Genomic DNA, 25,907 nt, shown 5'->3' with positions numbered 1-25,907 from the left:
AAACTGTAGAAATGTAAAGTGTGCTGATTCCAAATAGTCTGCAAAAGGCAATGCATTCACTTTTTTAAATGCGGTGCTTCTTAACTCGCCAATCTCAATACTACAAAATTACAACTTTTAAAATAACCACGATCAAATTCATTTGATTAAAAAGTATTTAAAGTATATTTCATATCTACAGATCTAGAGTAATTGTCAGTGGTAACATTAATCACAAATGTACATGTTTGCTCGTCTGGTATACAGTATGTATGGTATGAGGTTCTTCTTTCAGCTAATAATGTGAATGTCAAAAATTCTGCACACAGTAAGAATGTAGATAGAAAGCATGTAAAAAATGTTTTATTATGGATTAAATGGACAAAATAAACACCTAATAAATTGTGCCGCTGGAGAAAAAAAGAATCAACAATGTCTGTATACAATACAATTTTTTATAGTTTTCTTTTTTTACTGAACGTTTTGCTCTAAGTCACATTTAACCAAAGTATTGAGAAGGAAAACAAAAACACAAAAGACACTATTCACAGTGATGACGTGTCTCCACTTGACCAGAAGGTGTCGCCTCGATCATGAGCATTGAGCTGTATTATCTATCTATTCTATTTATAGCAGAAGAATCCTTCACCAGGTCAGTTATTCCCAACAGTCAATTGCACCGACTGTGAATACAAAACACACACGTAGTTATAAAACGGTCACACTTCTTTTGCCCTTGCACAGGGCACTGCAGTCTTCCTCAGTCTCTCTTTGACTTGGATGAACTCTGGTTCTTCTTGTTTAACTTTCTGATCTTTTTCCAGCTGTGGAGAAAAGAGAAAACAACTTAGAAATGACACAAATCATATAAACTGTAGTGAATTACCTAAATACATTCATGGAATTAGGCTTAAGTACATTTAACTGAGTGCAGACATAATGTACACAGTGTATGTGCTCTCATTGTTTCCTTCTTATGCATGAATTTAGTAGAATTCAGAGGCGAAGCCTTTACTCAGTATGTTGACTTTACACAATTACATTTATTTGACAGGCAGAGATTCTATATATTTTACAGATTTCATGAACTGTACTGAAAAATAACCTCCAACTCTTCTGGCTGAAAGAATTACATTTACACATTTAAAAGTGCCTCGTTATTGTAACACCAAGACTATAATACACCCACTGTGTCTATTTCTTTTTTCTTATTTTCCTTTTGCAACTGAGTCCTTTGTTTAAACCTTTTGCAGGATCTTTTATTTGTGACAAAATATTTAAAAAAGGTCATATTGATATTTATATTGCATAACATTGCATAGAAATGACATATTTGAAATCATCAGTGATCACTGTTAGGCCATGTAGCTAGAAGCTAATGCTAAACAAAGGTAAACTGTCCAGCAGAGAAACAGATTTGTTGCGCTATTGGACTCCAGAGTGGACTAGACTGCCCTCAACTGGCTGTATGCAGAACAACTTAATGTTCTGTTTCTTTATATTTCCATGATTACAGAAAACATTATTGTTAGGTACACCTTGCTAGCACTGGGTTGGACCCTCTTTTGCCTTCTGAACTACCTTAGTCCATCATGGCACAGACTCAACAAGGTGCTGTAAACATTCCTCAGAGATTTGGCTTCCTATTGACATGATAGCATCACACAGTGGCTGCAGATTTGTCACATCCATGATATCACTTTTTCCATTCCACCACATCCCAAAGGTGCTATATTGGACTGAGATATGGTGACTGTGGAGGTCATTTGAGTACAGTGAAGTCGATGTCAATGTTCAAGAAACCAGTTTGTGATGATTTGAGTTTTATGACATGGTGTGTTATCCTGCTGGAATTAGGGCATCTGAAGATGAGCACACTGTGGTCATAAAAGAATGATTATGGTCAGTAACAGCACTCAGATAGTCTGTGTTGCTTAAATGATGCTCAAAGTGTGCCGAGAAAATCATCTGCACTCCATTACACCACCATCAGCGGGCTGAATCATTGATACAAGGCAGGATGGATCCCTGCTATCATGTTGTTTATGCCAAATCTGACCCTATGACCAAAATGTTGTAGCAGAAACCAAGATTTTCTGTTGAGTACATGGAAATTGTAGCCTCAGTTTCCTGTTCTTTGCTTGATAGGAGTGGCACCCACCATGGTCTTCTGCTGCTGAAGCCCACCTGCTCCAAGGTTTGATGCATTCAGTTATGCTCTTCTCCATACCTTGGTTGTTTGAGTAACTGTTGCCCACTCTAAGCTCGAAGCAGTCCACCCATTCTCCACTGACCTCTCTTTTTCATTCTCTGCAAACCTTAGAGTTGTGCAAGAACATCTCAGCAGATTAGCAGTTTCTGAAATACTCAGACCACTCTGCCTGGCACCACCCACCACACCACATTCAACGTCACTTGAATCACCCTTCTTCCCTGTGCTGATGCACGTCATCAGGTTGTCTTGATATCTACATGCCTAAATGTACTGAGTAGCTGCAATAAGAAGGTGTACCTAACAAAGTAGCTGGTGAGTGTGATATACCTGTGTATGTGTACCTGTTTAGACATCTTTGTGAGGACCAAAAATTGGAGTGTTGCCATAGTTGTGGGGACCAACAGTAACGTGAGGACAAAAGTGGCTGTCCTCACAAGGTTGAAGCCATTTTTGAGACTCAAAATGTGGTTTTAGTGTCAGGGTTACAATTAGGTTATGTTTAGCTTTAGGCTAAGGGTTAGGTTTAGGCATTCATTTTTGATGGTTAGGGTTAGGGTAAGTGGCAGCTAGGGAGAGCATTATGTCAATGGGATGTCCCCACGAGGATAGCAAAGCAGACATGCTTGTGTGTGTGTATGTGTAACAAGAATATTCATGAGTAAATGTATAAAAGAAAAAAAATGCTGTGTGTCCTGTGCTCACATTTTCAAGCCTCTGTTGTCTTTTCAGCAGCTCTTGGTGTAGCTCTGATGTCTTCTTCTTTGCCTCCTCTTGATCCCTGCTCGCTTTCAATCTTTGTTCCCATTTCCTTTTTTCCAGAACTCGCTGGAGTTCAGTCTTTCCTTCTTGAGACACTCTCTTCCTTTCAGGCACACAGACACACTTAATGGTTTATGCACGCAATGACACTGGAGTATGAGCATTTCTGACCTTTAATCTCTCTGCCCAACCTCTTGTGGGTCATCTGCAGTTCCTTATGCAGCTCCCGGTGGCTCTCCAGGGCAGTTATCGCACTAGTAGCTTTTAGGGGTCTGATTAGATTACTGCTCTCCTCCTCACTCTGCATTTGGGATGGAAAAGCCTGAAGCTCTGAAAATCGGCCTTCAAGTTTGGTTTGATGAGTCTGCATCATGGAGGCTAAAGGGAACAAACAGTTTACATAAATATGTTTTCCTATCAAGATGATTTCTGGGTGGAATTTTGCCTCAGATTTGTAAGATTCAGTTTTACATACCAAACTCACTCTAAGGTTTGCCAGACACATTTACAACAAGCTTTAATGAGGTAAAAATGTTTTACTGTTAAAACAACAAATTTATAATCTATATATTACAACAGTATTTCAACTAGACAGGATATACAACATCACTCTGATATTTCCTCACCATACAAATGAAACTGTGTCTCATCTCTACCTGGAAAATGCTGAAGATCTCTCTGTCAACAGAAAAAGGTGGGGGGGAAAGGAAATAATACATCCTAGAGATACCAACATCCCCCAGACAAATATTGCTGTTTTATAGATACGTACATGCAAAAATAAAAGCAGCACAGAGAAAAGGAAACAAATAGAAATCTCCAAGTCGAGTCAACACTGCATCTTATTGGAAATAGCACAAACACAAAGCTGCATTATGATGCTGACAGACAAATGAAGTGTCAGCTCCTTACACATGTCCAGTGAAGCGAGAACCCTTACTGTTGAGGTGGAAGGCTGCCACCTCATTAATGACAGGATCAAACAAAACACAGTTAATTCCCACTGAGTTATTTGCTTGCTGGAATTTAAGCAGAATTAATAGCTGGGACAAGAATCATTATCCTCTGTGAATCAGTCTGGACAGCTGAATAAACAGTTCTTTCAGCTCTGAACTGTTTTTGTTGCTTACTGAAGTATTTCATAAATATGCAGGAAAAGCATGCATGGTAGCATAAAACCTTTTTTGTTCGAAAACTGTCTGCTACTTCGGAGCTTTCCAGCTTGCCATAGTGACATTTGAGCTACATTTAAACTGGCAAAAAAAAAAGAATTTGAATGCTCAATGTGATCAAATTCCAGCAACAATATCCAAGTAAATGGAAAAAATACAAGATGACAGTAAATTGTCAGAATGAGAGGGAATCTAGATGAGGAATGAATACATTTTAATGACAAATTGCTGCTAGCCACTGTTTTTTTTCGGGGGGGGGGGGGGGGGGGGGGTCTTGTTTTGTAAAGCTCACACAGTGGATATTGTAGGGAGAAGAATTAATAGGACATGACAGGATAAACAGTCTCCAAGGGCAGCTTCTCAGAGTGCATTTTTCAGAGTGCATTTTTTCAGTTGGATATAAAAACCAATATTTGTTTAAGCATTCACTGCCTTTGAGCAATGGGTAACAAAAACGAGAGATGTCAGTAAGAGAAAAATCTGCCACAGGAAAAATGGTACTGTAGGACAAAAGCTGTGAGCACTTCATGTCAAGCTCAGTAATAACACAATGATACCAAAGTACAGCGACGAGGTAATAACTAAGCAAAACAAAGTTATAACCAGGTAATAGCAAAGTATATATCGAGTATTACAGACGGAACTTTATTTTAAAAGAAAAAGGAAAACCAATTTAAGGATAGCAGTAAAGTTATACTTTGGTAAATATAAATAACTTACAGTATTGTAAGTGACAGGTTGTGTCACTTACAACATTTGAATTCTGAAAATATCACTTACACACAAAAAACACACACACACACATGCACGCGCGCACACCTCCTGATGCTCCCAAAGTACTTTAAATGAAAATTAGGACGATAACGACAAATTTACCTTCTTCCCATGAGTGACTCCCATGTCTTCAGAGTGAGTCCAGATTTGGTGCTTGCACAGATTCCGTTTGGTTCGCACATTACGGGGTTTCAGCAATAATTTGAGTTTACCCCCTCTCTCTCTGCTCCAGCAGCCAAGAATGCCACAGAGGGAGGAAAGTGCCCTGTGTTTGGACCAGAGGGAAGCCTCTACCGAGAAAAGCTCCTGTTGAGCAGACTAAAGGTGTTCAGCAAAAAAAAGCCAAAACATTTAACTCTATACCTACTCATTAAGTGCTGTATTTAAGTAAATTTGTATACACGCATTTTATTGGACTGTTTATTTTAAAGCACTGCCATAGGCCGGCTAAATGGATGAATGGATGGCTGGATGGATTTAGCTAAAAAGATTTAAGATTTTAAATTAACCACACAAGGCTCGGGGAAAAGTCTATAAAATTACAAGAGAACAGAACTACTTCTTCTCTGTCCCATTAATCATTTTCTAATCTGTCACATTTAAACTTGTGACCCCCTTACAGGAGCCGTCGCTGTATGCTTTGAACCACTGGACCAAAGTAATTAGTCTAGTGGTAAAGCAGCTTTGTTGTAAAGGAACAAAAGTGTTTCAAGGCCATTAGTAAGAGATATGTGCACAGTACTCAGTAACTTGACTTCTACTATTTGAACATTTACTATACAGCCCACAATCACTAATCTATACTTGGAGCTTTCATTAGGATAAAAATATCAAGGAATATCAACGGGGGAAGAAATACTAATCCTTGAAGGATTGGACTGGCAGGCCATTATAGTACAGTGAACTTACTGTCAAGGTCAAAAAACCATGACAGTGAGTTCTGAGCTTTGTGACATGGTGCATTATTCTGCTGGAAGCAGCCATCAGAAGATGGAGGCACCGCGGTCATAAAGGGATAGACACGGTCGACAATTCTTAGGTGGGCTGTGGTGTTTAAGGAGCCCAAAGTGTGACAACAAAATAAACACCATTACACCAGCAGCAGCCTGAGCCACTGAAACAAGACAGGATGGACCCATGCTTTCATGTTATTTAGGTCAAATTCTCACGCTCCCATCTGCAGGTTTCAGCAGAAATTGATACTCATGCATAGTATTACATAAGCAAACTGCAGCTTCAGTTTCCAGGTCTTAGTTGACAGCAGCTGGTGTGGTCTTCTTCTGCTGCTGCAGCCCATCTGTTTCTGGATTCAATGCACTGTGTATTTTTGTGCATATCTTGACTATAATGGATGGTTATTTGAGCTCCTATCACCTCAAAGCAGTTTGGCCATTCATAATTTTTCTTTTTTGGAGCATTCTCTGGAAACCCTAGAGATGGTTGTGTGGGAAAATCCCTGTAGATCAGCAATTTCTGAAATAGACCAACAACCATGCCATCTTCAAAGTCGCGTAATCATCTTTCCTCGCCGATGATCCACAGGTGATCTCTACCATGTAATGTAGGGAAAATATTAATATGTGCTTTTGCTGAAATTATAGACAGGTATGTTTTGCCATTAAAAAAAAATGCAGTCACTTTTTACAGTTCATGTTAATTAATGTTTATGTAAGTCAGTCAGTCAGTCGCTGAAGACTCTTGGGAAACAGCCGCCCACCTCCACCATCTCTGGCCATCCTCCATAAATGTTGTTTTTTTCATCATTAACAGCTTGCTGACAGATGAACAGAGGAGAAGAGAACGGTTGTTTTTATCATTTTTCCCCTTCCAGGCAGCAGATTTTAAAATAGATGGTCTTTTCTGACACAAATAGAACAAATGAAACTGCACTTAACAGGTTCACTAACCTTCTCAAAGAGGCTTTTGATTTTTGTGCCTGCTCTTCCAGCAAACACCCAGCTGTCTCTGCGCTTCACAGACCTGATCAAAGTGCTTCCCATTTCACTGAATATCTCCCTCATTTCATTTGTCATTCTGCCACAAAGTAGTAGAGCGGGTCACATTTTCTGACATTAAATTTGTTTTAAATGTTGAATAACTTAGATATGGACTTACTTTTGTGTGACATCATCAAAGGAGGCCACCAAAACGATCATTCCACGTTTTATCTTCTTCAGGTGTGCAAGGATGTCTTTTGGGTCTTTTGTCAGAGTATAAAAATTGAAAAAAAAAAAAAGAAAGTCAAAGCTCCCTTACAAGATTAAATCAAAAACTTGATTAGAAGATTTAAAGAAAGAAAAGCGCTTACCTCCTGTTTTCATGTTAAGACAGACAGATTTTTCTACAACTCCAGTTTCACCTATGATTAAAAAATTGCATATGATCAAAATAATTATAATAATAACAGACAGAAGAATATTATGCATGCAGTTCTGCACAAAATCTAGAGTCACAATGCAATTCTTCCTATTTTGCAAGGAAGAATGGAAATAGATGCAGTGATGTGTTGAGTTCTGTGAAAAAAAAACAGATGGCCAGTCCATGACTGATAGTGTTTTTCTATCCAGGTATGCTTTTTATGTATCGCCAGTGTGTTTGGGATAATTGTCACTGTGGGACACTTTTCAGACAGTATTGCGCAGTAGATCGCTTTTTTTCTGGGTTAAGAATTCCACAAATCTTGACATGATCTCCCCAACGCCATTGACCGAAACGCAGCTCCAAATCAAAACAGAGCCTCCGTCGTGTTTTAAAAATGGCTGTTGGCATTCACTATTGTACCTCTCTCCTGACCTCCTCTGTACTTACTGACAATGATTTGAATCACATATTTCAAATTTGGATTCATCTCCACAGCCACACATTCAGATCTTTCTGATGAAGGCGTAGATGCATCTATCAGGTCCTGTGTCAGATTTTTATCTCTTATAAAATCTCTTTCTTCCTTTCTCCTCCACTTGTCCAAAAACCCTTAAAGCACACGCTGCACACCATGCCAAGATATGCCACAGTTTCTACTAATAGTGTTTTGCTAATGACTTTGCTGATGCAAAAATACAGGTTTTTTTGTGGGTGTTTTTTCATTATTGGCTGATTTTTTTTGCAACAGGCTGCTAGTAACAAAGTCCCCAAAGTTATCATTTAAAATTGTTTCCTCGCTAAGTTGTCTGTTATGTTAGATGCCTTTTTTTATGCTTGAATGAATCATAGGTCGGTGCTTAACAAACAAACATTCTTCTGAAAATGCTCAGGTACAAAGTCTAGACTGTTGATAAATGATAAACTTTGAAAAATCTTCAGAAATCCTGGAAAACTATTGCTCAAGAGCACTTTTAAAAATTTAAAGAATGTTTGATTCGTTGGAAGATATAAAGAAATAAGAGAATGTGCAAGACTTTTGCACGGCACATAAAAACACTAAGACTCCAGACCAGCTATTTCCAAGTTAGAAATATGGTATTATTATTAAGCTACTATTATTGGTTATTACGAATCTTTAAAAGACTATTTTACCAGTTCATTTTTTCAATGTTTATGCATGTTTATGAGAGGTCTGAGTATTATACTCACCATTTATCACTGCAATGTTTAGCCCTGGTCCCACGTTATTCAGTGCATGACTCATTATGCTGTTGAAGGACTGACAGGGTTCAGTTTCACTGCAGAATCTTGTTTGTTTTTTTTAAAGTACTCTGTTAATTCAGGTGTTACCAAATTAATACATACATTTTGCCATCAAAACAGACTGTTGGCCCGACAATATCAGCGGCGCCGCTCCTGATACGTAAAGCAATATGGTTGGGTGGACACACTCTTGAGAGGCTGCACTTTGGCACAGACGTAGGTGGAGCTAAAAAGGCACAGAAAAGATTTTACAGCAGGAATACTGTGATTTTACCATATTTAAACTCAGACAATGACATGTGAGAAATAAATACTTTGTACAATGTTGCTAAAAAGACATTGTTTGAGATTCGCTTTGACTTGATCTGCGTTATAAAACCCTAAGTTGAAAGAAATGAGACAGTATGGTGGAGACAGCAGGCATAAACTGTCACTAAAAAGCTGGAGCTCCGGATTTAATAAGCAAAACATCTCACCGAGAGTATTCCTTTCTCTCTCCTGTGCTACGGATGAATTGATGGATATTCCCCATGTGATTAGGAGGACAATAATTACAGCAGCAAGGGGCAAAACAGCTGTCAACAGTAAAAAGATAGTAGATCAAATCTGCAGTCACACAACTAAAAGCAGCTGTTGCGAAATGAAGGAAAAGCTTACCTCGATATTTCATATCTGCAACAGATCAGAGAGCTTTTTTTTCAGTCCTGAGGGGAAGAGTTGAGACCTTTCAAACTCACCCGAAGAACTGAGAAAAGAAAGACATGCTAGCAGAGCTTTGGTGTCATCTCATCTGTGAAAACGCATCCTGATAATTCCTATAACCCATCACTTGTGGGGAAAACCCTTCTTTCTGTGATACATGTATATAGCTACTGAAAACTAGATGATTAAGTTTCTCCTTTTCACAATGTCAAACAAAGGAAGGTGTCCACAAGTAACAGATACTATTTGTAGTCAACAACAAGGCTTGCAAACAGCCGATTGTGTGTTGCAGGTGTATAAACAAGCCTCTGAAACCTAGAGAGAGAAAAGACACTGAGGATGGCCCAAAAGCCTCATATTTCAAATGGGATGAGTAAGAGAAAAAGGGATTTAAAGAATCATTGTACCAGCTGTCAGAGTTTTCCATTTGTATGTAAATTTGGGTAAAAACCCATATGATGTGTGGAAGGATCTGCATAAAGCAGCTCATACACAGAAAAAAAAAAAATGCTAGAAACTAGAAAAGAAAAAAAATCAAAAGATTTTACTCAGAACTAAAAAATAACTATGGGAAAGGGCAAAGACAGCGTTGCTGAAAAGAAACATAGCAGAATCAAATGGGAAAGTAACTCACAAAACCTGGAAAGCTGACCACGGCGGAGAACGAGAAGTCAATTATCTAGAATAAAAAACACAACGACAGGGCAATAGAGCTGGTGTTTTTTAAGGCATTTAAGACAAACGCGTTGTTGGCACAGGAATAAGCCATTAGTCACATTTAGATGGTGAAAGACGTGGTAATCCCCAAAGAGGAGGTCAAGCCTGTCTGTCACAAAGCATCTGCCCTGCTGATCGTTCAGCAGTAGCTGAGCTCGAGCCTTTCCTGCCTGGAGAGCTCGTAAACAAAAACAGCATCTCCTTGTATCATATTCTGGCAAATCGAGCGCACAGATGAACACAATGATCATTTTCTCTAACAGACTGATTTCGCTCTGCTGCCACGTGGACGGATACAGATCTTTACAACCTCGTCCAATAACAACAACCGGCACATCTATCATGGAGATAATACTATAGTCTCATTTTATGGGCTTTATTTCAAACTGCACTGTTTGCTACACTTTTATCTCGCCGTTTATTTCCTATTACACGTAGTGATCTGTTTTTATTTTTTGTTTAATTTTATTGAGCTCTTACACTCATCGAGCCATTTTATTTTATTGCCTTTAGTTTTTTTTTCTAGCTACTCAATTTTGTTTTATTTTGTTGAGCTCTTTTCTGCTCGAGCTGTTTCCCCCTCATCAAGCTATTGTACCAATTTATCTAAAATGTTGCAAAGGTGTTGTTTTCCTCCAGGACAGCATCAGCATCAGATCTTCCCGGCATAAATTCCTCAAAACAGTATGAAGGGATGTACTCTTTTCTTCTAAATTTGTGTTTCGTTTTCTTCTTATGACAACAGTGTGAAGCACTTCTACAGATTCAGCAAAACAACCAAACAGACTTGTTGAGCTGAAAAATTACCAATTATTTTTCCATATTTGTAGCCAAATGAAGTTTAACAGATTTACTACTTAACTTTACATGATTTTACCACAGAATCATCAACTAAACTTCAATAAATGGATTTTGACTCCCTTGTACAAAGCATGGCTTTTGGATTAAAATCGTCTTGCCTTAACACCCTTGAATAAGACAGAAGGTATCACACAGGGAGCCTGGGATGTTGAAGAGTGCTGTTATGTTTCTGCTTTGTTTGAACTCACCAACTGAATTCTTATCAGAACTTTTAAGATTGTTTAAAACCTTGAAAGGCTGAAGAATTACAAACAAAGCACAAAACTATTTAGTATCAAGGATTTCACATTATGTTCACACCAATTTCAGGTGACGATGGTGTATTACTAAAGGTGACCAGCAGGTGGTATTTGTGTACTGCCGTTTACTGATCAGCGGTAACACAAAGCACACAGTGAGGGAATCGCTTTCCTTTTGTATGATTATCGACATTCTGCAGACAGCAATCAAATGAACGCCGGCAATATTTTTCAACATTTGACTCCATAGCTCCTGGATTTTTTATTCCAGAGCTACATTTAATAAAACATTCCCTTTATATAAGGACACAAATCATCAAGGTAACAAACTGGGGGGAAAATAAGTACATACAGAGCACACTTAACCAGTCCACATGATTAATATGTTTAATAACCAGCAGATTTAGATCCCAGATGTCCACAAAATAAATAAAAAGATACAGTAGGTTTTATAAATACTGATCCACATCAACATCAGTAACTACACAGCAAAAGATGATTGGAAAACACAAGAATCGGGTCTCGGTGTCTGATTTGTTGATCACACGAATAACCTAAAATGAACCAGTCGTTAGTTTGAGCTGTGACACTGACGTTCACGTCAGAATGTTCACTTGCAGCTCCCAACCAGGTAAGTGGCTTTTTTTCTATCTGTGACAAGTATGGCTGTCAGAGAGATCAGGGTACATCATTCAGCCCAGCGCTACATTAAAGACCCAGTGGACTAAACTGCAAATTGCCTTTAAGTGGAACGATGAAACAGCAAATCCTTTCAAAGGGAAACTGCCCAACTGGCAGACAGCTGAAGTCCTATTTTGACTACCTTTGCACATCATTTGGGGTGTGCGAAACATCACATCTCCATGTGCGACTTTGTAACAACCGCTTAATTCATAGCATTGCACATTTACATGTTCTGTGGCAGACAGACAAACATTGAGCGAATGTGAGTGCGTCTGCCCTTTCAATGTCCCACTGACATTTATTGCACTGCCAGTAAATAATACAGGAAATAATGTTCCGCTTTAGATTTTATATTTAAGGTATAAATTTAAATTTAAAGTTAAATAGTGGAAATAATGGAGTAAATAGTGGAGTGTTGACTCTCCATATGATCAGCAGCATTAGCATCCAAATCACATACCCACAAGTCTTATCAAACGCATAGGTCTCAGAGCTCCATTCGTCCAAAAAACAACAACAAAATAAATGCAGCTGAAAGATGTGCAGATAGCTCAGTAGTTATCAGGCTTTCCAAAATAAAAGAATAATTTAAAAAGGCTGCATGAATTGCTGCTTTAATACACTGACCGTATCGCCAAATAACACATTCAATTTTGTTGACAATTCATTACGACTCTTATCTACCACAGCTAACACTGAATGTTTTGTTGGTTGTTTTATTGTAGCATATTTTAGCAGAATATTGATTGTGAGAAATAAGGATTAAATGAGTTTTATGCTGGAAAAAAAGAACACCTTTTTTAAGCCCTGAGCTGTGCCTGCGGGAACAACCTCCACCCATCAGAGGGTTGGGTAGTAGCCAAAGACATCAAATGTCATGTGTTATGTGTAAAAAAGGGAAAAAAAGAAAAGAAAATGTCAGTGATGATTCAAATGAAGGTCATTATTTCACATCTAAGAGTATGAAGCTGCACAAATAGAAATCACATTTAATCTCAGAATTACAGTTTAAGATATAACTGCAAATATGGAATACTATTTCCTCACTTATTTTATCTGTAATTGTATATTTTTGGTTTTCACATTCTTGGCTCGCTTTTTATCCCCGCTACGAAAACAATCCTCCATTTCATTCGTACACCACACAGTTTATAGAATAAACTCCATTGCAGTCAGTCCAGCAGCTTCCCAGTTGGAGATTTATTCCAAAAGATCCTGTAAGGGGAGAGAAAAGGAAGTTGAAATTGACTTGTGATGTGATTAGGAAGGATACAGTGGTGCTGGCTTGTACTGGAAGAGAGATGACAGCGAAAGCTACAATCAGAGAAGCCACGATGCACTGACCTCGTCTGAATCCTCTCCCACTGTGCGCGACCTCCTGTCGCCATCCTCCTCTGCCGCTGCTGAATGCCCCTCCTCCATCTGTCTCAGCACTGAGTATCTGTAAGTTGCCTCACTGATAAGAAAGTTATGTGGCAAAACCAGGGTGAGTTGTTTTTACTGCAATCTAATTGTTTAAAATAAACACGTTAAGGCTCATTAATAAATTTTCATTACTTGACTGGGAAGCAGTATTTTCGGATGATCAATACAGCAGCAGCTACTGCCACCGCAGACACCAAGATCACTGATGCAATAATCCCGGGGTGAAGCCTTAACCCGGCCTAAAAAGACAAATGAATCCAATAAGATCTAACAGTGGGGTAGTTAAAGAGCCCATAAACCTAACAGCTCAGTTCATGAAGTGTGGCAAAGATAAAAAGGAAATACAGCAGGAGATATGACAGCTGAACAGCGGTGCATTATAAATCATAGTGGTGGGGTACATCCCAAAAGCTCAGCAGCAGGGCTGCAAGTCTCTGGCCAAGAGGAGAAACTGATGCAATCCGGATGACATTTCGTCACAGCGTACTGCAGATCACTATAATATCTTTAAGTCGGGCCTGTCCAATACATGATTTGGAACAAAGTATGACAAAATTAATCTCTGTAGCAATAATTCAGATGGAGCGTGACCAAAATGTGACAATGAACACGAACAATTTTGTTTGGTGGTGCCAAACAAAATCACAATCACAATCAACCAAACAGAGATGGGTGGGGTTTGATGGTTACGAAGCTCATTTTTTCTCTTTTGTTTACTACTGGCAGCAACTCAGTGCATTTACACATGGAGACATGATAAAGGTATTGAAGTGCAAACTAAGCATTAGAACAGAGAAGATGATTTAAGCGACTTTGAATGTGGCATGGTTGTTGGTGCCAGATGAGTATTTCACAAACTTCACCTACTGGGATTTTCCTACACCATCTCTAGAGTTTACAGAAAATGGTCTGAAAAAGAGAACATATCCAGTGAGTCGCAGTTCTCTGGGACAAAATGTCTTGTTGATGCCAGAGGTCAGAGGAGAATGGCCAGACTGCTTCGAGCTATTAGAAAGGCAGCAGTAACTCAAATAACAACTTGTTACGTTATGCAGAAGAGCCAGGTACCACTCCTGTCAGCTAAGAACAGGAAACCGAAGCTACAATTTTCACAGGTTACCCAAAAATGAACAATAGGAGATCTGAAAAATAATGCCTGCTCTGATGAGTCTTGATTTCTGCAGCAACATTCAGATCAGTATTTGATGTAAACAACATGAAAGCACGGCTCCATCCCGCCTTGCATCAACGGTTCAGACTGGTGGCGGTGCTGTTGTAATGATGTGGGGGATACTTTCTCGGCACAGTTGTTGCCAACCATGCCCCTTCCTTTATGACTAAAGTGTACCAATGTTCTTATGGCTGCTTCCAGCAGGATAATGCAACATGTCACAAAGCTCAAATTATCTCAAATTCATGACAGTGACCAGATCACAATCCAACAAGCATCTTTGGGATGTGGTAGAATAGGATGAATCATAGATGTGCAGCAACTCTGTGATGATATCTTTTCAATAAGAACTACAATCTCTGAGGAACGGTTCCAGCTCTTTGTTGAATCTATGCAACAAAGAATTAAAGCAGCGGTGAAGGCAAAAATGGGGTTCAAGTCAGTATTGGCAATGTCTACATAATAAAACGCATGTGTAGATATGCAGTAATACACACACACTGGAACAGGAACCCTAACCCATCTGTGGTTCCAGATAAATTTGAAAAACAGCAACGTCTGCAACACAAAGATGACGAGGTGCACAGTAACACTGAGTGAATTCAGAGGGGTATAAATATGCTTTAGGAAATGGAGTACTGTTCCTCCAAAATGCATCAGTCTCAGTCATATATCAGCTTGTGCTTTTAGACTTCCAAGAAGTGCTCCAGGCTATTTCACTACAAGTCAACAAGCTGAGACCAGAGATACGAAAACTTAATCTCCATCTAAATTAAAGTAAGTCCACTGCACTATGGGTATAAATGGTTACATCGCCATAAATTAGGGACCGTGTTTGTAAACTAATTTAACTTTTACCTCGAGTTTATCGGATCTCATTACTCATGCGGCCTTACATACCTGTTCAGACATCCTTGTTACCTTTAAAGCCCGGCTAACTTATTTTCATTATGCAGCCTCGAACTGTGAACATTATAGCCTGCAAGGATCCAAACTGAAGCGATTTAAAAGCATTTAAACGTTTTTTTTTTTTTTTTGGGGTCCGAGTATAGTCGTAAGATCTACAGCTGTTTACTTCCTGCTTCTGCTTTTTTCACCTGTTTCCCCGCCCCTGTTAAAGCACACCATGTGACATAAAGTTATGTGTCACGTGACCTTCCGACGGCCTATTTAAAACTTATTTTCAGACCTGTCGTTTTTGCTGCAAACGATCCGCTCTTAAAGTGTGATAGTACTTACAAATGGTGACGTATGTGTCTGATTGCTTTAGAGAGGAAGTCAGTTTTAACTAATGATCCTTTGGCATGTTTTTTATTGGGTCCTGTACTATATAAAGCACTGAGATCATGCTTGAAATGCGAGACAGTTCCTTATGTAACATTCAGTGCCTTTTCGAGGCTGTCACACAGTTCCTAGGACCAGTTTTGTGAGTCATAAGCGCATTAAAATTCAGAAATGTTGATTTTTCTCTGTCCAAGGTCTTGTTTTGGCAGCTTGTAACTGTTAATTGGAAACAATACATTGTGAAATTGAACATTTGTCACTCTGCTATTGTTTCCTGAATTTCTACAAATAATAAAGCATTTCCCAGGATATGATTTTCTTTTCTTTTATGCCATTTTTTTTCTTCATGGTTAGGCAACAGTTTATATCAGGCTGAAAATAATGATTCAAGCTGGTATCAGGCGCTCATCAGGTGTGATGAGTGATTTGGCGAGACTGACGAAAAGACTTGCCAGCCTCATGAGCAACCCGCCTGTTGTACTCCCAGTTACAGTTGCAGGCCATGAGATCCTAATTTTGAAGATTTTTACATGCATTGAGTATATTAAAAAACAATCATCTTCCTTTATCCTTGTCCCAATTCTGTCAAATTACTCATATTAAATCCAGATAAACACAAGAAATTCAAACCACTGCTATTTCAAATTTAATTTAATTCACATTACACATACGCACAGCATGGTTTTATGATTTTGTGACACCATAAATTATCTGTATTGTAACATGTAAAACTGAAATATCACAGATTCAGTACGTTCTTTCAGGAAGCCCGATAAGAGTTTGCCAGCCAAGCTTCATGAACAGACTCTTTTTAGCATCACATGTGCGAATGAATAAGCAAGAACTTTCAAAAAGCAAGTATCTGTATTACATTCCCAGGCTCTTACAGACTTACATGACACTACATATGGTGACACAAAGCTCCTGTTAGCTTCCACAAACGAACGGATAGACAGAAAGTGATTTTTTTCTGAATTGGGAATTCAATACCGATCAATAAGCTCAGCTGATAAATCCTGAAGCCATTCATCCACTTTCAATTTGATTTATTATTTTTGGCTCTAATTGACTTCAAGTTATGCCAGTTCATAGTACTTTCCTGTCTTTGGATCAAAATAGCAGTTCAGGCAAGGATCATAGAGCAGATTCAAATACTCATCCTCGTTCTCCTCTTCATTCACTGACTCATCTCCTCCTGCAATAAAGCCAGAGAACCATTAAGCGGCACTGGGTATAGCTGTTCAAAAAGTACATAACTAACAGTACAACAGCGATCCATAATGGAATTTGCACAAATAAAATGTATAAGTGTAAGACATCATGTTTTTAATGCACACCGGAATAGCCATAGCAGATATGAATAAGAGCCTACTCTGTCAGCTGTTACTGGAATAAAATGAGAAGTCTGGATGGTGGGGTGACCTTCAGACTCAGGTGGATTTAAGTTTTCTGCCGCTGCCATTTTTTTTCTTCATCAATCAAGACCCAAGACACCCAGGCCCAGTACCACATTATGAAGCTGTAAAGAGATTCCCTGTAATCCCCACGACTTTAAAGCATGAGAATTTAGCTGTTAAATTGACGGGCAGTTAAACACTAAAAAGGTTATGGAATGCTCCGGGACGAACATTTTATCTTATCAGAACTCGGGCAACAATAATGAAAACTAATTATAAGACACATTGTGTAAGAGCTTTAAAAATGATGTTGTAAACTGGAAAGGTTTCATCAATTAACCTTGTCCATGTGTCTAGGGGGTACAGACCTGTAATGAGCCTGTCTCTTGTGACCTTTGGCATAATGTGGAGGACACAGACCTTCACTCTTATTTTTTTTTTTTATTCTTAATTAGATACAGTTTCACCTGCTTTCCCACCATGTTGTGTGTAGTCTTTGGTGGATTTCTGTACCCTAACATTTCTGCAAGCTCTGACATCAGTGAATGTTTCCATTAGCTGTATCCATTTATGCCATTAGTGTTAATGCTACAGCACTGGATTGTTTTCTGTCTTCCTGACTTTCACATACAAAAAGGCAGTCTGCAGGCAAAGGGACTAATATGAAGGTTTCTGTACCTCTGACTAGACTTCCCCCATTGTTCCATGTGTTGCCTGACCTTCTCTGCTGGCTGGGAGGCATAATAGGAGGGCTGAGCACATCCATCCATTCCCTAGGGAAAAGACCATAAAAGCAGACAGACATGACAACACATACCATTACACTTACCAACCTACTCTATGACATTTTAACAATGAAGTCCCATCATCGTGGGTTCTGAGAAGCCCATCTAAGCTCCCACTGTCCTTGAGCCACTTCTCCTGCAGCTCCACAGTTTTACTTGAAGGATCACTTATTAGATTTTGACTCAAGCTGTGACTTCCAAGTGTCCACATTCGGGCACGGAGTAGGGGTCTTAACCTTGCCTGCTTCAGAGAGAGCATGACTTCATTTCTCTCTAAATGAGTTTATCCTCCCTGTCTGCGATGTACTCAGGCTACAACTATACATCAGTCATTTTCCACTAAATGAAAACACTGCTCTGTTTTAGTATGGCGTAACAGATTACAGCCAGAGGAGAAAATATCACAAGATGAATTCTTTTACTTGGAGGCAATGCAACATTCATTTGTTAAACAGCATCCATAATCATTTTTGGCTATACATCAGTTGTGCAATTATGCATTAACATCTTCTGCCTTTGGACAAAACCTCTCATGAGAACACATCATAGCATATTTAATGAGGAATTACAGTATAATCGTCTTATGCACAATATTCTCTGCTAAGCCCGCCTCACCATCATCAAGTGCAGCGATTGATAATGTCACTCTTTCTCAAAACAAAGTATTTTACCTAAACTAGAAAACCATTCATGCTATCTCTACAGTGTGATCCTTTACACCATGGTGTACTTAATACTACTACTTTTTATTTTCACTGGCTCTACTCTTGTGTCCATGTTTTTAATGGGAAATCTTTACTGGGAAATATTAAAATACAGAAATTACTTATGAGCAGTCCTCTTTAGTGATGTGGTCTTCTGATAATAGCTAATAAAAACCCCTCCTATGATCAAGAGTAAATTATATGATACATTAAACCTACAGAAAGAAGGTTTCCTTTTTTATCTGATCTTCCCATACATTTAAGCGTACATTCATTTCATATTCTTTATGTCTTTAAGTGATAAAGTGCATTATCTCTGTTGAGGCTCTGATTTTTCTTTCTAACAAAAGCATCCGCCTCTTCTTTTCAACACCCATTTGACTGCGTGATAGGCAGGAACATTGTACAAAAGTTAATGGAAGCAATTTTCAAGGACAAAAGCCTCTGCTACTGAACTGTAAATTGAACTTCAAATTGTTAAGTGGGACTTGGCAAGAGTGATTAAACTCTTAGATTTTCAAGTCATTATAATCCAAATATAGACCAGAGATAAAGGGAATAAATTGGTTTTATTCAATTAGAGAAAGCACACTGCTTTTGCACAGTGGTTGAGTGTACTGAAAATGAGCTTTCTAAATATCTCGAAAAGAAACAGTATCAAGAAACTCTGTTTGTCTCACACGGTGGTAACAAAAGTTCACAATAGTATGTAATGTACAACTGTATTTCTAGTCAAAGTCTCACTGACAGCCTTATTTGCTGTTTCAACTTTAGCATTCTAGCCAAAGGCAGACACAATTATTACGTGCAAAGAAGCATGTTAAAATGCCAGAAAAGCCCTGGCAACATTAAGCACAGCAATCGGGGCATTTTAGCTGTCAGGGAAGCTGTTGCTCTCAACAGCAAGAAAGCCTTGCAGTGGTGCCAGGATGCTCAAAAAACACCATGATAGAATTCTCTGTAAGGGTGTCTCAGAATGCAATGCCTAAAAGAAATGAAAGAAAACAACGACAAATCCTGTGCAGCTGCTATTCAGTATGTAAATCGAGGCTTACTTCGAAGTCTCATTTCAGGACTACAGCTGTGGAAGCTGCAGAGCTCCGTCAGTGTGTTTGTGAACAGTAATATTAATTTCAGTGGTTATTCAATCAAACAGCATCGCTTAACTAGATATTTGCCAGTCGGCTGGATGGATAAATTTGAAATCTTTAAATCTGCATGATACAGTAATGCAAATACAAATATTTCAGCTCAAGGAAGTCTACACATGTCCACACCATGCTACCTTGGTTTTCATCAACAAATCAAATGTGTTTGAGAGATGGGAGTTGCGTAATTTCAGTAGTGAAACCGTGATGCAATTCTTTTGTCTTCTTTTGTAACCTACAACATGGTTGTGTAACAGACCACATGGTTGTCTATATTCACAAAGAGATGGAGGTGTGCAGGGACGCGGCTCTATAACTGCCAGCTGTGGGGCTACAGGATTTCTCCAGAACCTTCCAAGGTGAACTGGTTCTATTCGTACCCTGCCGCAGTTTGTTTTTTTGTGTTTTTTAGATGCATAAAAACACCTGAAAGCGAGTTTGAAATAATGGTATTCAGTGTTGTGAAGTGGGCAGTAATATCTTCCTAGTGTTAATCTGTTAAATTGAAAGTATTTGAGCTGTATTTCTGAGACTCTTTCACCTTGTGCTCTAAATCAACACACTGAATCTGTTCCAAGAGGTGTTTGACTCAAGCCTTAATTCTGAGCTATTTTCCCCTTCAAGGAACATTAGAAGAAAACACACACACTTACACACACAAAAATGATGGTTATAGAAAACATTTTACTTCATCTTGCCTTGACAATGACAAATCCTATTTAACTTACGAGTACAAGGGGGGTGGGGAGGGGGGGATCTAGTCATTCTCCTTTCACTGCTACATAATGACAATCTGTAATTCTCAACACATGTCAAAGGACGTTTTCAGAAGTCTTTGAAAGCTTGCAAAATTTCTTTAGCTTTACTTGATAAACCTCTGGTGGTTATTTACTTTTTTGGGGGAGGGATGCGTTTCTCCAACTTCTAAAATATCTTTTCTGTTATTCTGTTTCACACTTCATAAGCCTTAAGTTGATACTGGATATAACACTTTTTTTCTTTCGCCCTCAGCAATACAAAGCCATCCATCAATATTCTTTCTTTTTGAAGAGAATTTTATTTGGTTTTAAGCTGTAGGTAGGCAAAGCAAGGTGGAACGTGTCTTATGGCTGTTTTGCATTATGAATTACTGAACTGAAGCCCCTGCTGTGCAGAAAATCTAACACGTGCATTTTGAATTCAGGTGAATCTGTCTACTGTATAGCAAACAAACAAATGCTTTACCAACTTCTGACAAGTCTGACAAGCACAATGACACATCTTCGGACTGCTTTCTTTTACCTTTGCTCTGGGCAGCTAATCAGAGGCACCACTATCAGAAGGAAATGAACACGATCAAACTCTGAAAGCCCCACAGATGTATATCTTGTATATGAAATAATACCTTGAAGCCTCTATTTGGAGGGTGGGGATGGAACAGTACTATTCTCCTCTATTAGCTTCTCTATTACTATTACCCTTATCAATTTTGTGTTACGAGAATAAAAGAACTGTACCTACCACACCTCCAGGTTATTTGCACTCATGTGAGTAAGGTTAGCCTCATTCAGAAAATCTACCTGACAGCTGACATTTAGCAACAAATATTGCACTGACTCATAACCATCCAATCTAGATGATGGAGCCAATTATAAATAGAGGCTTGAAGGTACACACCAGCAGGACTTTAAAAATTATATTCTACTTGCCGAAGTTATCAACAATTTAAAATATGTGTCCATTCATTTTAAATAAAGGGTCTCTTAACCCTCTCAAGGCAGGCGTTGCCGATTTGCAACAGTTAAAAACTAACAACCTGATTACCCCACATACATATTTTATGAGTTTTTTTTACTCAGAAGTACCACTGCAGAACTTGGTTGTGCATTAGCAACAAAAAGTTTAATTTGAGCCTGAGAGGGTTAATAGTCAGACTTCCATGTATAATACACTGGAATGCTAAAAAATAATGTGTAAAAAAAATAGTGTGTGTAATAACACACACTTCTTACCTGGGGTTTGATTGCAGGAAGGGGTTCATTTCCGTCTGATAGTGGTGTCCCTGATTAGTTGGCTAGAGCAGAAGTAGAGGAAAGCTGTGTTAAAATGTCACCAGATGCTCCAATGCAAATCATTTTTCCCAAGAATTCTCATTAGGTTCAGTTGAAAAGACCACCAAGTACTCGATTAAGGCGCAAAAAGGAAAAAGATTTACTTGTGCAGCACATCAAAATCGAAAATATTTTTTGGTTCAGAGTGACCTGTTTCATTCAGTAAGGCAGTAATGAAGGTCGCCGCCATTTGACTCCTTTTTAAGCCCAGTCGCCCTGTCTCTCTATGAAAATTGTGCCACAACACTTACCTGTAACTGATAAGTGTCACTGGGCCTGTTGCTACTGTTGTGCACATCGTGTCGTTGCGTCAAAGGCAACTGCTGCAATGTGCTTTGATATTTCACTACTTTTGCAATACAGGTTGAGTCCTTCAGGATCAAGAGATAAATTTATAATTTTTCCTGTGCAGATTCATGAATTAATGCATTTAATGCAGTCTTGCCAGAGAATTAAACTGTGCCATATCGTGCTGTGAGGTGTCACTCAGATATAAATAAAGCATGAGGAGCAACATTTTGTGGAGACACAGCTGTTCAGGACATCCACAAAGTTGCCCGTTCAAGGCTCCCTGAAATTACACATAAAGAACATCACCTGAGAAAATTAAGCTAAGTGAACATTTTTCTTTGTTAACAAATTAGCCTTTACTCTTCTTCTTCTTCTTTTTCTTCTTTACAAATTAACAGTTGATGAAAATCCTTGTACTGCAAAAACCTAATTCTATGTTTTGTGCCTTGGCATAAAAATCAAGTATGACAAATCTGAGCAGCAAGGAACAGGAGGGATGGGTGAGCAATAAAGGGTGAACAAACCGTGATCAAGTAATCCGTGGAATCTAATAATGTGTTCAAAACTTTAGATGTCCCTATACTCTGTAAGTATGAAGGACCTAAAGCATAGGTAGAATTACAGGTAGAAGACAGCAATGATTTCCTTTTTAATATATACTCATTTTCAGCTGCATGAAACACAAGCACATTACCCTCTCCATCTTGTCAAAGTTAAAGACCATATTATAGCCTCAGGAGGATTTTTAAGCGTAGTGGCTGTTAAAGGCTATTACATTACATGACTTTGATGAAGAAGCACTCATGTTGAAGCTGCAGTCCTTACAGTTCTTGAGTTTATTTTAGCTATCTGTATGCTTCCGTACCTTCTTTATCTAATCACCTTCTTAGAATAAGACAGGACCTAAAATTGCAGCCTGTGGAATTCTGCTGGTAATATGGACCGAGGATGATGATGATGATGAGTTACTTGCCTGTCAAGGGATGGAGAAACTCTGGGGATCTAGGAAATAGCAACCATTTCTATATTCCAACTGTAACATTAAACCCAGTACCTCACATGGTCGATCGCACCTGCATGAACTCCAGTTTCAAAGAGAGCACTAAGTACATCTGCTGCCAACAGAAGTGCATCACTTATTTTGAACAAACATCACCTCGTGACCAAACAGCAAAATGTGGTGAGGATGTTCAATATAGCAGCGCTGGCTGTCAGTAGCTTGGGAGTCAATGTGATGACTTGCCTGGCACACTATCTGCTGTGTGTCTGCGAAGCCCACACACTTCTCATTTGCTCTTGGAGCTGACATCTATAATGTTTGTATTGTCTCCCTGGTGGAAACACCTTGGACTTTATTGACTCTTCCCTTTATATATCAACCATTATACATCCTTTATTCCCCTGTATGCCGGATCAAACAATCAGAAATCTAAAGAGCTTCACATGTATCTGATCGACATAGTCTTAGGTTCTGATTTCTGTTTCTGCAACTATCTATTAGGAAAATATTAAAACAGAGCAGTGCATGTAAAGTGTTTGTTTGGAAACTTATGTTGCACAAACCTATTTGGCAGAGAGGTCGAGTCAACCAATGATAGATAATTTATTTCCATAGCTTTCTGCTTTTTTTAACCAGGCATTTTCTTTGAGACAAATGAATGGTGGCTGAATTCCCCTCAAGTGGCTATTTTCTATTATTTATTTCCACTTTACATCTGCCCATGAAAAATTACAGACTGGGTTGTATTACAAAACTAAATCTCAGACCTCTCACTCTTCATTCCAATATAATTTTTGTAATAACACATATAATAATAATAAACTCCATTAAATTTAAAGACCCCGTCCTAAGAAAATCAAATATTTAGGCCTAGACTTGTGTCCATAATGTATTTTTTATTTGGTAGAAGACACATCATGAGAAAAACAAGCAGTTTTTCTCACGATGAAGGTTTTTACCAGTGTTGTTCCAACATTCAGATAGTCAGGGTTTTTGTATGTAACAATGCTAAGAAACCAAACCCATCAACTACGAGGTGGAAGTAGCTGGTCAGAGATGAGAGAGATCAACAGTGTTTATGTGTCATTAACAAAGCATTATTATCTGTTTGCCAAAGCAGAGCAGTCAAATTTACAAATTAATCCCAGCGGCTTCCTCTCCTGCTTAACAAAGCACACACTTTGACAGCGTGATGCACCGCTGAGTCTCCCTCAGTGCAGCAGGAGAACTTGTGAGTGAGTGGCACTCTGAGACGCTGAGTGAGGGGTGGCTGCAGGACTGTGGCGGGGTCTGGATAATAATCCAACATATAACTGCAGATTGATCGTTTGATTTAGTAAAATCATTAAAAAGAAAACATTTGGCACTTCGATTTATTGTAGATTTCACAGTCACATAATCATTAAATCACTTTAACTTTTTAATTACCAACCTCCCATTAATTAAAGTGATGTGGCTAAATGTTTTTAAATCTTTAATTCCATCGTGAGATGTGTTTGACAGGGTAACTTTATGTTGAAACATTCTACAGGAAGACAATTTTGATGCCAGAATTTCAAATTAGTCAATTTTCTTTATCAAATAAAAAAAAAAAATCACTCTTCAGGTTAAATTACTAAAAACACTGCTTACATTTTTTTTTTTATCTCAGTCAGTCTCCCACTTGTACAGCAATTATCAGATTTACAAATGTATCATTTTTATTCTAAAATGACACTGCTGTAACCATGTGTCCTCAAAGAATATGTTTCACATTTAGGACAACATACCACTGTGTCAGAAATCTAATTCGTCACATTTAATCTATAATGTACATTTTTTTATGGAGATTATACAATTTTATATGCCACTGGCTCTTCCCTTGATGTAACCTTTGCAAATCTACAGCCTCTTTTGATGCATTTCCAAAATCTCTCATCAAAAGTAAGCTTAGTTTAAAGTGATAAAACTAAGTGCATGCTATTCACGAGGTCACCACAAAGTAACCAGCTTACTCCCCCCATGGTCATAAAACTGAATCTGTTAGTGTTTCTAAATACGTAGGATGCTTACTGGATCCCAGACAACTTAGAAAATGAAAGAGAAATTTATTTTACTTTTTTTATACAGAAAAAACTATTTTTTATGAGATTATTTTACAGTGGCTCATATGCATGTTTGCTTAACCACAGTGTGTTGTGATCTATCACAGGTCATTCTTTGTGGGATACTCATCCTTAACAAACAGGGAGAGAGCAAGACTGTATGCCGTTTATTTACAAGGCTCTTCTACAAAGATTGCCTTGTTCAGAGCTTAAATTTAAATACAGTACTTAGAATATCAGGTCATAGGACATTCTAACAGCTGTACTTGGATTTAAATACTGTGCTGCCTACAAATAGGAATGAGCTACCAAAAATATATGAAACTACAGTTATTTATCTGCCATTATTCTTGCACCCTTTTCTTTATTTCTTTACATGTAAGACTCTTTATTGAAGAATTAAATAATAACACTTTTTTATATAATATATTTTTTTTGTAGTGTTTTGTTTTCAACATTGTAATGGAAGCTTAGCACACGTTTGTCTGGAGGTTAAGTTTAGTCTGCACTGCCATAAATCACAGCAGCAGAAACCACTTGAATCACAACATCCAGGGTCCAGAGATGGATTATCATTGCCAATGGAGGAGTCCCAGCCCCAGACAATGACTATTTAGGTCTTGAAATCACTTAGTGTCTTTTTTTAGAGAAATCTATCCTTTTGATGGAAGTTTTAGGTGTTAGATTCACTAAAATGTTATATCTCTATTTCTCTTCATTTGTGGTCTGTTTAATGTGTGGTATCTTTCTTTATCTTCCTCACTTTCACGTTATCAGCAAAGTGTTTTCTTACAATACTGTT

At 38.4% G+C, this 25,907-nt stretch overlaps 2 protein-coding genes across 6 annotated transcripts in view; both read right to left on the bottom strand.

Moving 5' to 3' along the window:
* Nucleotides 1-187: 187 nt before the first annotated feature.
* On the bottom strand, nt 188-6,583 carry LOC102298016 (protein FAM107B). The gene is made up of 5 exons (XM_005927495.3): nt 5,002-6,583; nt 3,580-3,631; nt 3,145-3,331; nt 2,897-3,056; nt 188-803 (listed from the first exon to the last, which is right to left on the bottom strand). Exons 1-5 carry the CDS (start codon nt 5,023-5,025, stop codon nt 699-701), a joined length of 528 nt encoding a protein of 175 aa, XP_005927557.1. The 5' UTR covers nt 5,026-6,583; the 3' UTR covers nt 188-698.
* A 4,832-nt stretch (nt 6,584-11,415) lies between these two features.
* The window catches only part of cfap20dc (CFAP20 domain containing), a 36,358-nt gene continuing 21,866 nt past the window's right edge, over nt 11,416-25,907 (bottom strand). For 4 of the 5 annotated variants that reach the window (XM_014335221.2, XM_014335222.2, XM_014335223.2 and 1 more), the window contains exons 14-19: nt 21,632-21,693; nt 17,682-17,776; nt 15,223-16,801; nt 13,284-13,390; nt 13,071-13,182; nt 11,416-12,941 (exon numbers count right to left, since the gene is read on the bottom strand). In XM_014335221.2, the coding sequence (XP_014190707.1) occupies nt 16,683-16,801; nt 17,682-17,776; nt 21,632-21,693 (276 nt within the window). In that variant the 3' untranslated portion in view covers nt 11,416-12,941; nt 13,071-13,182; nt 13,284-13,390; nt 15,223-16,682. Of the gene's footprint in view, nt 12,942-13,070; nt 13,183-13,283; nt 13,391-15,222; nt 16,802-17,681; nt 17,777-21,631; nt 21,694-25,907 lie in introns of those variants that run through there. The other variant, XM_014335224.2, reaches the window with a different exon arrangement.

Source organism: Haplochromis burtoni, unplaced genomic scaffold (genome assembly GCF_018398535.1).
Source record: "Haplochromis burtoni strain Fernald_Lab_line unplaced genomic scaffold, NCSU_Asbu1 Contig_100, whole genome shotgun sequence".
Classification (NCBI taxonomy): domain Eukaryota; kingdom Metazoa; phylum Chordata; class Actinopteri; order Cichliformes; family Cichlidae; genus Haplochromis; species Haplochromis burtoni.
The sequence above is the reverse complement of the archived record's forward strand: the minus strand, read 5'-3'. Positions and strand labels throughout refer to the sequence as shown.